The sequence below is a fragment of the Haplochromis burtoni genome, unplaced genomic scaffold (genome assembly GCF_018398535.1).
Source record: "Haplochromis burtoni strain Fernald_Lab_line unplaced genomic scaffold, NCSU_Asbu1 Contig_448, whole genome shotgun sequence".
In the NCBI taxonomy this organism is placed as follows: Eukaryota; Metazoa; Chordata; class Actinopteri; order Cichliformes; family Cichlidae; genus Haplochromis; species Haplochromis burtoni.
Genome location: NW_024582809.1, coordinates 265,831 through 280,310, shown reverse-complemented (window position 1 = coordinate 280,310; position 14,480 = coordinate 265,831). Strand labels below are relative to the sequence as shown.

Here is a 14,480-nt window from a genome sequence, read left to right as displayed (position 1 = left end):
GATTTTTGAGAAAATTAAAGGATTTTAAGTGTGCCTTATAGTGTGGAAAATACGTTATACAGAAGAAAAGAATATATCGTGATATATATCGTTACCGCACGTGCTTCAAATTATACCGCAATATGGATTTTAAGCCATATCGCCCAGCCCTAAAAAGTATGAAGCTTGCTAATCATTATTTACTTTGTTTCAGTAACTAAAAATGTCACCAGAAAATAAATGAGCATGAAAAGCCCCCCGGTGTTTTCCTTTCCACATTTGAAGATACAATTTGTCATTGTGTCTTCAGTGATTATTTGCTTTTCTTTTAGATTCAAAAACCCTGACAGAGGCAGAAAGAGAGAATCTTTTTGAAAAACTGGATGAAGCTAAGAGTTATGTTGGGTGGGCTCTGCAGATTCTGTCGCCAAACACCATCTCTACCTGCATGTTACGGAGGTAATTTGCGCATACAGCGCCATGCGCTTGGAGGTTTGTTACCATCATTCATGCAGACTAACATAATGTGTATTTTTCCTTCAAGGACAAAATACAACCTCAACGCCCTTTCACACGATACAGCAATAGACCTTGTACAGTATGCTTTGGACAGTGGAGTACAGCTTAAAGAGGTAGGTAAACAGTTTACATGAAATGTTTAAATATGTGCACATTATTCTTTTAATATAGGGTCCGCAATGTCCTGTATAGGTCATATTTCCTCTATGTTCCTAAAAGCTAAATCTGCTTTGAAACTGTCCTTTGAGCCTAAGGGGGCACTTTTGTGTGGGTGGGCAGTTAAAGGGCAGGGGCATTGTGGAGAGCCACACTAATAAGGTGGGTTTAACTGTGCTCAGTATTAATCTCTTTAAACTCTCTTGATGTCTGTATAAACAGTTTCTGGTAAGAGAAGATGCTACAATTAAGCAATGAAAATGTGAAATAGAGCTAGTAAAAACACCATTATTTTATCACTATTTAATCAACATTTCCAAAAATTAAAGAAGAAAAGTTACATGTTTTTGTAAAATTTCAAAGACTTTTCATTTTAAACAAAGCACTTTTGCTGTTTTGGTTATAGTTTTAATTACTTTATCTGCAGTTTTTAAGTTCTTTTTTTCTTTTTCAATGAGAGAATCTTTTTTGGGCTTGAACAAGTAAATTCAAGTTGGGTTTAATACCTGAGATGCATTATGCCTTATGGACCTTAGAGCTCTGGATGTGCTTGCCTTTCTTCTTAAAAAACAATTTTATATTTCTGCTCTCAGGTCCCACACTCTTGCCCATGAATGAGCCACATACAGCTGTGTGGTAGCCTCTGTCACCATTCAGACACTTTATCTTGCATCTGCTTCAAAAGTCAGACTTTTTGTTTTGTTATAATACCTGCCATTACACCTGCAATTTATTCCATTACAGCCTATCCAAGCTTGCAGTTTCCTAACTTTCACTGACCTCAAACCTTTTTGTTTTCCAACGTCGAAAAATGTGTTGCAGACTTTATAGCTATTATGGAGCCAAGGAGACAAAGTTCAATCAGAAAACAGAGTTGTCTGCTTTGTTTTTCAATGGAAACTCCATACTTCCTGCAAATTCTATCTGTCTTGTTACTGTTTGCCTTGAGATGGACACATTCCCCAATGCTTCTTTTTTCCCCCTCATGTTAGTGGGCATATTAGTGCAGAACAGTCCACCAATGACCTCCGCTACAGGTGGTCTAGAACCGTACATCCCAGGTCTGATCTACTGTATCGTCAAATAAAAACCAAAATATAATAAATCGCTGTCTTATCGCAGCTTTATTATATTTAAAGTAGTAATTATCCTTTTTGTTTAACTGTTTTAAGTTGTAGCGCCGAGTGATCCAACCTGACTTTTTCATTGTGTATTATTTGCCTCGGTCTTAACTTTTACTATCTCTGTGTTGTTGTGCAGATTTATGTGGACACAGTTGGCCCAGCGGACAAGTATGAGCATAAACTCTCTCAGCGGTTTCCGGGTATTCAAGTGACTGTGAGGCCAAAAGCTGACTCCCTGTTTCCAGTTGTGAGTGCAGCCAGTATCTGTGCAAAGGTTAGTGATCAGTCCTCAGCTGGATTTAAGTTTTTTCTGTTTTTAAATTCCTTGGCTATTAGAGTTGGTTGGTACTTTATTATCTCTAGGGTGTAAAGCTACCTTCAGAGATTTTATTGAAGTATTGAAATAAGTAGTTTTTACAAGCTGTAGTAAATGCAAAACAGTTGTGCATTGGATTTTGCACAACTTCACTATCAGGCTAAAGAGAAGCATTTGAACAATAATACAAAATTATGTCCTTATTCGTGTAAGGATTACGCACTTTTTATGGTATTTTTTTTTAGTGATATATCTTATGCGATTATTTAGTGTAGAAAACAGAGTTTTGGTTCTTCAAATATTCAGTATTTTACATTGAGATGTTTTTTTTCTCCACTTAATTGTTTCTGGTTTACTGCAGTAGACAGCAGACCAAAAGGAGCAATTTTCCTTTTGCGATTATTGACCTACCGTTGCTGTTACTAAAGAATATTCATATTTTATATTTCATATTTTCAGCTCTTAAAGAGTTTTCTGGTGCTATTTTTTGGTTTGCAGGTTGCTAGGGATCGTGTCGTGAAAGGCTGGAACTTTACAGAGGACTTGGGAGAGGTGGATACAGACTATGGCTCAGGGTACCCTAATGGTAGGAAACCATGCACATATGTTATTATCCATCCACAATAACATGTTTTATTTTAAACTAAAAGTTTGTTTTGCTTAAGTAAAAGTATGTAAAGTTAGTGCTGTGGAACAATAAAGTAGAGCAAACTTCTGAAATGTTGCTGTGAGTGTGGGTACAAACATTTTACACTGACCATAAATGATAAGTCATATTAACCTAGTTAACTTTAAATTAAATGCACTTAATATACCTTAGTGTAGCTGTTAAAGCTGGGGTGGGCCACACAGTGAAAATTTGAACTTAAACATGGCACATAAACAGTGTAGAATTACTTTAACCTCAATGGAAAAAATATGACTTATTACATTATTACATATCACTGCCTTTGTGCCATTTAAAAAAAACAAACAAAAAAAACCAAACATTTCTTTGGAAAATGTTTTGTTTTTTTGTTTTTTTTGTTTTGTTTTTTTACAATTAATTTCTGCATCAGCTTTATATATTATACAATATATTTAATGCTGACACTTTTTATGAAAAGATACATGGTTGTATTCAGTCTCACTATGGGATGCGTCTCCCCCAGAAGCTCATTCATCAGAAGTTTTTATCTCATTCCACAAATCCTGATTGGCTGGTGATTGCCACTACCACTTTGGACAGAACCACCCACCCTTAAATAAGATAAGATAACCTTTATTAGTCCCACGCATGGGAAATTTGTTAAAGAGCTTACAGTATTATGTAACTTGTATTTAAACACCTCTTCTCGCTTCGGAGCATATCTCAACCTGCTTAGGCTAGCTGTGGCGACAAAATCTAGAGTAAAAATGCACACCAAGTCTGCGGAGTATGTTGCTTGTTGCTACTTCTAAGTCCCACAGGCACACTCAACATGTCCCCCCGCCGCGTCCAGACTCACTGCAGAGGGCACAGTCTAGAGCAGTGGTCCCCAACCTTTTTTGCGCCACGGACTGGTTTAATGTCAGACAATATTTTCACGGACCGTATCGCGGATAAATACAGCAAAATAAAATGATACAACCAAGGCAAAAACGGTGGTATTTTGTAAATATAATAATTAACGCAAATTCACTGTGTAATTGTGTAACTTTATTAGCAGCGTCCTCCTTAAATGCGCCATCAACATTAAGAATAAAATCCTCCTCTCTGCCCCTTAATGTTCTCTGGTCGCTATGGTGATGCGTAAATATTTCTTTCAAAATAACAAAATAAGACACTCGACTACAACACGGGAAAAAACCCAGGGAAAACGAGTTAACGGTTTTAAAAATCCTGTAAACCATAAATTTTACACCCGAGCCTCAACTCTCGCAGCCCGGTACCAAACGACTCACGGACTGGTACCAATCCGTGGCACTGGGGTTTGTCTAGAGCGCTCAACAAGTCAATAAACAACACTATGGCACTGCTGCCTCAAGAGGGCGCTGCTGCCCACCTCAGTAACCATGCTATAACCCAGGATTTCCCAACCTTTTGGAATCACAGTACATATTTCACATTATAAAAATCATACGGCACACCACCAAACAAAAATGTCACATAAGACATATTGATCATTTTTCCCCGTGCACCAGGTATAGCGGAATGGGCTCGTTTGTCCCCAGTTTACCTTTTTTGCATGTTAGGGCCTTCATCTGGCTCTGAACAGGACCCAGGTTAAATTGACTACTTTTTCTTTTCAAATATTTATCGATTGCTGTTACATACTGCATTGTCTCACTGCATGACTATTATGTAATTTCTTCGTTGTCTTCTGTTTCCCTGGCAGTTAGCAACTCTTTTAATTAAAGCAGGTAGTTGTACTGCCCTCTAGTGGAAGACAATGTAATTGTTCTGCCCGTTGCTTAGAGTACTAATCAGGTCGAACCAGATATTCTTCCACGGCACACCTATGTGCTGCAGCACAGTGGTTGGGAAACACTGCTATAGCCGATGCTGTAAGAAGCTTGACACCCTACGCGTGCTAGTGCTATCTAGGTGTTACAACCATATTCTGCAACTAGATGTCCCCATAACACAAGTGTTTAGGACACGCAGGGTGGGCGAGACATCGCTCCTTCTCTCTCTCTAAGAGAGAGAGAGAGAGAGGCAGCACTCTCAACTTCATCCTGGGAGCTGAAGTTAAGTAGTAAGTAAAATGTATTTATATAGCACTTTTTTTAAGACAAGAAGCTATTACAAAGTGCTTCACATACTAAGCATACTAAACAAAACAATATAACAATATTAAGGAAGTATAAAAGCATATCACATAGTTGGTGCTAGTGCAAGGATTTTAACATGGGAGTGATATAGGAGAATTTATTACTGTGCTGCAGCATTTTTGAAAGTGATTTAAGGAGGCCTTAGACAGACAGGAAAAGAGTGGGTTACAATAGTCTAACCAGGAGGAGATGAAGGCATGGACAAGCATCTCCATTTCACCTTTGGAGACAATAGTCCTAAGTTTAGCAATATTTCTTAAATGAAAAAAGCAGGAGCAGGTCATAGACTTGATCTGATCTCTGTCAAAAGACAGAGAGTGATCAAAAATTATCCCAAGATTCGGAGCAGTAGCTTTAATCGAGGATTAGAAAGAACCCAGACTTTGACTAATTTGGGGCTTGATACTCTCTGGGGCAAGAATTAAACGCTCAGTCTTGTCTGCGTTCAACTGCAAAAAATTGTTTGTCATCCAACCATTAATTTCCTTAGACAGCCCATTAGAGGGATAATTTGTCTAATTCCCAAGGTTTAAAGGAGATGTATCATTGGATATCGTCTGCATACAGATGGTAGGAAATAATTTTGAAACCGCTGATTATATGGCCTAAAGGAAGAATATATAATGAAAATAACAAGGGGCTTAAAACCGATCCTTGAGGGACTCCACGTGAAAATTGATGATTTACACGGTGAATTAAGATTTAATGATGAAGTCAGGCCCATCCCATAGTGAGACATCTCACTCATGCTATTCTGAGAACCGGGGTTACACAAGTAACCTGAAGTATATCACATTACAATTTACATCAAAGGGACACTGTTTTCATTAGCGACGGACATTGTTGGGATTAACAGTTTGAAATAACATTTCACTTGTTGAATTTAACACTACCTACTTAAGACTGTTATGCTAAAATAATTTTATTTGCATGTAAAAGTTTTGTAGAAAAACTAGCACTGAGTCCCACTCTTTTCTTTGTTTCCAGATCCCAAGACGAAAGCGTGGCTGCTGAAGTACCTCGACCCAGTATTTGGCTACCCTCAGTTTGTTCGATTTAGCTGGAGCACTGCCCAAACCCTAATGGACAGCAAAGCGGTTAATGTGCATTGGTAAAGAGCCTTCAAACTCTATTCTGATCAAAGTCCTACTTTGGTTATGAAATCCTCAATTAAAGGAGCATCTGTCCTTCTGTGATTCTGCTCTTATACTGTTTCTGCTATTTGTGAGCACAGATCTGGCTGATACCAATTTCTCATAGTGTATTTGCAAAATACTTTGTTTTTCAGTGTGTCTGTTAGATAAGAATACTTGCAAGATCACAGGTTACACTTAATCTCTGTGCTAATCGCTTGACCTTAGGAGACCAGTAGTTGGCACTGAGTTTAAAAAACAATCTTTGTCCTCGTAAATCTTTTCTCAGGGACGATGATGAAGAGGATGGCGAGAAGGCAGCGCAGAGGCAGAGCAACAAGTCAATGTTGTCCTACTTCAGTGTATCAGCTGGAGGTAACGACCAAAATGCAACCCACCAGGCACACCGCTTCTTCACTGAGCGGAGGCTCAAGAGCCTCAACACACTCTAAAGACACGTTAGAGGGCCTTCACATACATCCTGGAAGTCATAAATGCATTGTGGGACTTTTTTTGTAACACAGATGCAAACTTCAGTCATCTGTCTGTATTTGTCTTGTTTGTAACTGTTTTTATATATAAAGATGTTGTTTAAATATGTTTTAAAGCGTGTTCTGCATTCTGTACCATACATCAAGAACGAAGGTGGGTTCATTGCTGGATTGCGTTGCAGTCTGTAATGCCAATACTGCCCTCCATTGGTAAAATGAATGAAAAGCATCAACAGAATGTAGCAACTACTATTCGAGTTGGCAACACAAGAAGAACAAATTATTCATCGAAGTCTGACATCAGTGAAATCTTCAGCTTCATCGCAAATCTAAACAACTTATTAATTCTGTATACTTTCAGTAAAAACCGATGGACGTGGTCCATTGCAGATTTGGAACACACTTCATACTCTGCACAGTTTTCTTCAGATTGTAGCTCTTGGGTAGCTTTTAGTTGAGAATAAAACACAGCACTACTTAAAACAAGCGTCTTTAATTTTAACAAAAAAGCAACATAAATATTGTCACAATAAAACAGCCTTTAATTCTGTAAATTAGTAATTTCAAAGAAAAATGTACAGTTCTAAGTATCTTATTAATACAATCTTTAAATACTTCACAGCAGTTGGTAGTTGTTGTCGTTGCATTTCACGTGATAATACACTGAGTGATTCTGTATCCAGCTCTTGTAGGGAGACGGTATCTTTTGATATATTATGACTAAATAAAAATGACAGTCCAGGTTTTCCTTGAGTCATCAGTCCTAACAGACAGGTTGCCAAGAACAGAAACAACATAAAACAACATGTTACAAAAACTTCTGCTAAGCATCTCAAAAATAAAAAGGTACATTTTTATCACAACCGAGGGGTGGATATTTGGAACTTAATCATGTTTAGCTTCTGTTGTCTTCAGTGTTACATGCAACAGATATGAGGTAGAAGTAAGATGAGGTTTGATGGTATTACTGCATATATTTCTCTTCTTTAAAGCCCACTCTGTAATCTGTATCAATACAACAATGTGCATTTAGAGAGCACAGCTGAATTTTGAGATGACCTTCAAATGTTTATATTCCAGAAATCGCAGCGATTCTTTTTCCGGATCTGTCCCACGCTTCATCCTCTTCTAGGCCTTTTCTCCAGGACACTTTATGATGCATCACTTTTTACTACAGGATGATGAAAGGCAGCTGGCTAGGAGTTCCAGCTCCCGTCATATGAATATGAAAATAGATTCTGGCTAGGTTAGCCTAGCTGTTGGCTATGGAGGGAAATCCATTTCTCCACCTTGCTAGTTGCTGTTGGGTTTGTTTCTGGACTCCTGGATCCTCTTCCCGCAGTTCATAGCTAAGCTGGAGACGGCAAATGAGGAAAGGATGATGATAGAGCTCCCCACAAAGTGAGATGAGGCTCCTCTGGGGGCTGCTCTCAGAGCTCTCCTGGGGAAAGTTTCTCTGTCAAAGGCTGTCGTGGCAGTCATTGTCTGTGCCACTGGCTCCATGGTTGTGGAAGGTAGTCAGATGTCAGAAAGCTGAATTCCAAGGCAAGTTGGCTGCTGTAGCCTCAGCTGGAGCTGTCTGAATCACTCTGTGCTGCTGATTCCTTTCTTGATCCTTCTTCTATGGTCATTTATAACTTCCCCAGACTCCTCTTAAGTCCTTTGAGGAGCTCGATGTCCTGTTGCGTCAATGGGATTAGTTAGCGGTTGGCCCATGTGTAGATATGACACATGCAGATCTATTTCAGCTTAGGACTGCGCAATGTAATTCTATTAGATCATCCTGTCTTTGTTCCATAGTGAATAGGCAGCGTTATATATGGAATACAATCTTGCACTTTGTAAACATACAGTTATTGGCCACTTTGTTAGGTATACTTGGTAGAACTACCTTAATTCCTCATGGCACAGATTGAACAAGATGCTGAACGTATCATGGATTGTGATAGCATTACGTGATTGCTACCAATTGGTTTCTCATTCATGATGTTAATCTTTGTGTTTCACAACATGCCAGAGGTGATATCTGGTGACTGAAGTTCAGTTGAGTACAGTGAACTCATTGTGATGTTTCATTGAGACTGTGCGAGTTGTAGTCTAAGTGTCCCGTTCTGTGCTGACGGGAGTGACAGTCTTCTGCTGCTGTAGCCCATGTATTCGAAGTTTGTTGTGTTTTGCATTTAGAGATGCTCTACTGTTGATCTCAGCTGTAACAAGTGGTTATTTGAGCTTTTGTTCCCTGCCTATCAGGTTGCGGCGGTCTGGCCATTTTCTGATCTCTGACATCAGCAAGGCAGAGAACTGCCTCCCTCTTTTTCAGATTATAGCATGTAAACTGGAGATCATTGTGGGACAAAATCCCAGTAGATAAACCGTTTTTGAAATAATCATACCACCCCATTTGGCACCAACACCAATACAGATGCACATTCAGAAACATTTGATCAATTTTTTTTCTCCCATTCTGATGCTTAGTTTGAACTTAAGCAAATCATTTTGACCATGTCTGCATGCCAGTGAGTTACTGCCATGTGTTTGGCTGTTTAGATATTTTCATTTACGAGCAGTTGAACAGGTGTGCTTAACATTTTATGACAAAACAAAAAGAAACTATACCACCTTACCCTCCAAATATTTCTTTTGATTTTTAAATCCAACTTTAAATACGTTCCACATTTAATATTTAATTCAAGTCAGAGAAATAAATATGAAAAGCTAAACCTGATAAAGTAAGGCCGATATTCAAAAAGTAAAAAGAAAGAAAAGAAGACATGAGGTGAAGCAGACCGGAACCTACAAACATTTTGTGAGTCACTGAGGACCGTCAAAGAGGACTGTTGTGTTTTGTTTTTTTTCCCGACCACGTAACGTCTGCCCCCTTCGTTAAGAAAGCTGAGCTGTTGACTGAAAAGGATCAGGGGAAGATCCAGGCTGATTTGCAGGCAAGAGTACATCAGCTTAGGAAACTGAGCAGGATACGTACACACATCAACCTAAAAGTTATAATTAACATTCTGTAAATATATTTTCCAAATATTTTATATATTTTATATTAGCTATAAGTATCACTCAATGTTGATACATTTTAAATAATCTGTTCTCATTTAACCCTTCCTGTTAATGAAGTGCTCCACAGCCAACATAATTTTTCATCTTTCTTCGTTTTCTATATGATTTATATCGCAAATACTCTTACATTTTATTACACTCAGTGACGCTGAAAGGACTTTTGTGGATTTTGTCCTGGACTTTTGCTGAAACAAATCAGGAAAGATTTTTCTGAGGGGATTTTTAAACTATTTTTCAACATTTTATGCATTAAACAGTACACTGATAATCGGGCCCAAATGTATTATTTTACTCCCAATCATTTTTGTTTATGCCACATTATTTGTTTAGAATTCCTAACGCTATTAACATATTTAGTTTGTGATTGAACTGATATCATTGATCATGAGTGAAATATACATTTAGACAGCATACAGTGAGCTGTACATGTAAAAAAGTAATTTCTGAATTCACTGAGACGTAAGAAAAAGCTTCCACCAAAGGTCAGACTGTACAGCCAGCTTTAATTTGAGCTGGCTTTTGGCACTGAGGAACATATCCTGTCTTGACCCAGGCACAAGGGGTCAGCAGGTCTCTAAATCTGTCATTACGCATAGTCCTAGTTTCTTTAGTTCATCTCTTTAATTGTTTAATTGGATTGCACTGGTTTTTTTTCCACTACTAGCACAGAAAGCTTTCATGAATTAATCTCTGGTGGTGGAGCTGTTGTAGTTGTGTGAGACAAGAAAATCACGCTGCATAATTTTGTCCAAAAATAGGAATTATTTATGTAACTAATCACAACTCAAACACTCCTTCTGCTGCTCTCTGACCCGTTAAATGTCAGACTGAACTTAACAAGGTCTGTAATAGAGATGCATGACCTAAAGTCATGTGAATAAGAGCACCCTCCTTCAGTCCTCCTAAGGTTTTACATACTAGGGCATAATACCAGGTTCTGAAATTATGTAATGCAACCCCAGATGAACAGCAACACATGACATATTACACTGTGTCATTATTTAACGAAAGCTAAGCCAAAAGGCAGAAACAATGTGAATCACTCCATGATTCGTGATTGGCCCACACTTCTTTACAGTTTTGCTTCAGTTCCTTGAGGTTTGTGCTCATTTGTTCATGCACATTCCTATCACAACCTTTCAGTCAGGTTGAGGTCTGGACTTTGCCTGGGTTCTTGCCATTCTGTTGTATATGTGCTGGATCATTGTCCTGTTGTATGATCCAATTTGGTCCGAGCTTTAATTGACAGATGCCCTCACCCTGCCAAACAAGCCATGCATGTTCGGTGTTTTTCTAATTGTACTTTCATGAAATTTAATATTCTAACTCTTGTTTTATTGCAGTTTATCTGAGTATTGCACAGTCTGACCTTGGAGGACCTCCAGTCATGGGAAGATTTTGCTGCCAAAATTCAAATTAAATAAATAATAACACAGTGTAATATGCTTAGGTTCTGTTCATCTGAGGTTGTGTTTAAATCAGGTGATGTAAGGTGATGGATGGATATGTAAAGACTTAGTATTGGGCGTACTTTCTTTTCACTGTAAGCATCCAAGCAACATTTACATAATAAGGTTATCACTTGCAGTATCTTCAGAATGAAAGATCTGTTGCTATGGCATGAAAAACTGTGCTGTAATTAAGAGAAATGTGAAGGAGGCCGTTCACATTGTTGACATTTCCACAAAAATATCAACAATGTGAATTTCAATTTGTGATTAAAAAAGGGTTGCCCTTCAAAACAAATCTCTCTTTTGTGATTTCACATTTTCAATGTGATGCAAAAAGCTGCTCGATGCAATGTTGTATTTAAACAGTCAAGATAATGTTACTGATTTTGTTTTATTTAATATCAAAGACAGTCTGCACCATCTTATTAAAAAATATCAGATGGCTAAATGTTTCGTAAATGCCATCATCTGTGTCAAGTGACCTTTGAGGATTTCTTCATTAAACTGCAGAAACGTCTGCCTGACATTTCATGTTTGCCTTCTTCTGCCTAAAGATTTAAAGACAATTCAGCAGATAAGACACCGCTTTATTTTTAATTTATATTCATATGGGCGTCATTTTGTATTTGCTAAAGGTCACTGGTATATATTCCCACAGCCTTGAACGTAGTTTGATCTCAAGCTGCTTCTTCTCTGTAGGTCAGCAGTATGAACTCCTGCTGTGCTTTGCTGAACCTCCACAGACACCGCTGGTCCTAAAATTCAAATAAATTATTTTCTGTGGGGCTGTCTCAAGAGGCCTAACATTTCACTTGGCCTTTTCACCATAGGCCAGCTAGTTTTGCTTGAACTAGCCGATCCTGTCCACATGGTGTCTCTGTTGTCCCACACTGGTATCTGGACTGTAAGCTTCTGCACATCTATGAAAGTGAGATGTTTTCTGTGAAGAGAAAGAGGTTATGACCCTTACATCAACTCACCAGTTACTTTATAAGATACACCCGTGAAGTCAATACAACAGATTGGCCATGATAAAATCAAAAAGTGATCTTTTTATTTTCATGTTTATCATTTAGGCCATGCACTAAAGGGAATTAAAAGTGTTCCTAATACTTTGCTGCTATTTTGCAATTTTTAGGGCAACCCAAAATCCAGTAAACCACACTCACCCATTATGGCCTCAATAGCAAACAAGATTTTTACCTTTATAATGATCTCAGCAACAAGTGAAAAATAAATAGTTCATTAAAGTTATAGCAGAGTTGTATTGAATTGCACTGTATTTCCCAGGTTTACCCAATACGGTAGTTTAAGTGTTATTTCAATTTGCTAAACGGTATTAGATGATTAACAAAAGGATCAACAGGATGTTTTTTCACTTGAACTCTCAGTATGAGGTCCAAAGAAATGTTGATGTAACTGAAAGAGGCCATCGTTAGGCTGAAATAAACAAAATAAATGATTCAGAGAGAGTAAAACCGACAGGAGTGTCCAAATCAGAAAAAGAATGACTTAAAATAAACACTCTGGTCAGCTCAGAAACATGAAAGCACCTCAAAGGGGATGGAAGAAAAATAAAAAGAATTATTAAATTATTATTATCATTATTTCCATAGTTAAGAAAAACGGCTTCACAACAGAATACTCTCAAGGAGGCACATCATGGTCAGAGTCTGCATAAACAGAAATACAGAGGGGTTACAGCAAGGTGCAGACCAATCCACCTGGTGCATAACACAATGGTGGAAGCAATAACAATAGTAAAGAAATCTGTACTGCTATTCTTTCAGCTAAACGAGTAAAAGATGACCTGATTTCCAGTTACAGATGTTAAAGATGACACACTTCATTAACATTTTAAGCAGGATTACTTTTTTATGTCCGTCTTTTGCAGTTTTAAAAAAACTTTGGGAGCCCTGCGTGGTCAGTGCTTAGTAGTATCTTCTTTGGAAAATGTCAGGGTAAGTGATGGCTTTTTGAAGCACCCTTCTGTTCCTGTTTAGGAGATATTTCTGCTTTGTTGCTGCTAAACTCTTCCACATGTGAGAGACTGTGTAGTTGTCCTAAAAGCGCTTCTTTTTTGGTGATGTTTATGTCTGAGGACTGTGAAGCAGATCACTAAATCTTAAGATTGTGTTTGTTGAAGTACTCTGTTACGGAGTGTGTTATGGTCTGTTTAGAATTACTTCTCTGTGGTATAAGCCACCCTCTTGTGCTCTTTAGCTTTTTTACAGACTGGGTGACGTTAGAATTTAGAGGTTTAACTAAATCAAGGTTCCCCCACCAGTGAAATCTTCTTGTTTTGGAGACCAAGCTGCTTGATTCACTCCCTTACTTCCAGCAGGAAGAATTTTGCGTGTCACTACTAAAAAGCTTGTTCCAAAATGATTTAGGCTTCTTTAGAAGTTGTTTTGCAAGATCTAGGTACTGAATTTTATGGTGAGGACACAGGAGACTCTTCCAGTAAGGTCACAGCTGTGAATGTGTTGTAGACGAGTACGCCAACGCTCCAGTCTGCTGAAGGTTCTCGATTTGCATTTTGTTGCATTCCTAAGGAGGGGTCCTTTTACAAGTCCTTCTTGTTGTAATCTCTCTCACGAAGTTTCATTTGTCTTCCAGGTGTCAACTTGACCTTAACCTGAGCAAACACCTCTCTGAAAACACTTTTCTATCTTCCTTTAGCCTTCGTCTGCTTTGTTGGCTTCAGTTATTTTACTTCTTAGAGTGCTGGGAAGCTGCTTAGGCGTATTAATAAAATATTAATAAGTAGTATTTAAAATGTTTTCAGATTCGCATCACCTCACCCTCCCTAGAGATGATTGTGAACACTAAAGCTCCAGAAAGGTCTTTTTATTAGTTTTATGGGCTATGCGAACGCTCAAATCTCATTGGTTGCCCAAATTATTGCATGGTGCTGCTTTCTAAAATTGTACTAAAACAAAGAATTATTGAAATAATGTTTTATTATTATTAACTTTATACCTTCTTACTTCCTATATCCTTCTGTAATGGGCTGATTTAAGTGCCAATTATTTTATAAATCTGCACATAACTTCAGTTCATCTTCTACCCACCTAGCTCAGTTTTCACAGTAATTTGGTGCACAATATTTGGCGTGGCTCTGAATGTTGTTGGAATTGTTCTATTTTTTAGAGACAGGGTCCACTTTAGGTAACCAAGATGCACACAGTATCTCTTTTCTGTTTTTCTTGAAGTCGTTCCCCCTTCTCTTTATTTTGGTAGGTTTATGTATGTATGATGAGGCACCCCCGAGACTGCAGATCGTATGGTGTTTTATTTAAAGGCACTCACTTTCTAGACTAGGCTTTTAGCACAGCTGTAGTCTGTGACCCACTTATACACAGACACTGCTGGCAATGAGGAGAAGGTGGGAGCTGTACGGGCTGTAAGGAAATGAATAAGGAGGTAGATCTGTAGGATAAAAAGAA

At 38.1% G+C, this 14,480-nt stretch overlaps 1 protein-coding gene across 1 annotated transcript in view; it reads left to right on the top strand.

Annotated features, from left to right (window-relative positions):
- Positions 1-6,620, top strand: part of rnaseh2a (ribonuclease H2, subunit A) — a 12,478-nt gene extending 5,858 nt beyond the window's left edge. Inside the window, exons 4-9 of the mRNA XM_005945745.3 lie at positions 312-438; positions 524-611; positions 1,915-2,052; positions 2,593-2,680; positions 5,875-5,998; positions 6,310-6,620. Coding sequence (XP_005945807.1) covers positions 312-438; positions 524-611; positions 1,915-2,052; positions 2,593-2,680; positions 5,875-5,998; positions 6,310-6,472 — 728 coding nt within the window. The 3' untranslated portion in view covers positions 6,473-6,620. The remainder of the gene's footprint in view (positions 1-311; positions 439-523; positions 612-1,914; positions 2,053-2,592; positions 2,681-5,874; positions 5,999-6,309) is intronic.
- Positions 6,621-14,480: the final 7,860 nt, after the last annotated feature.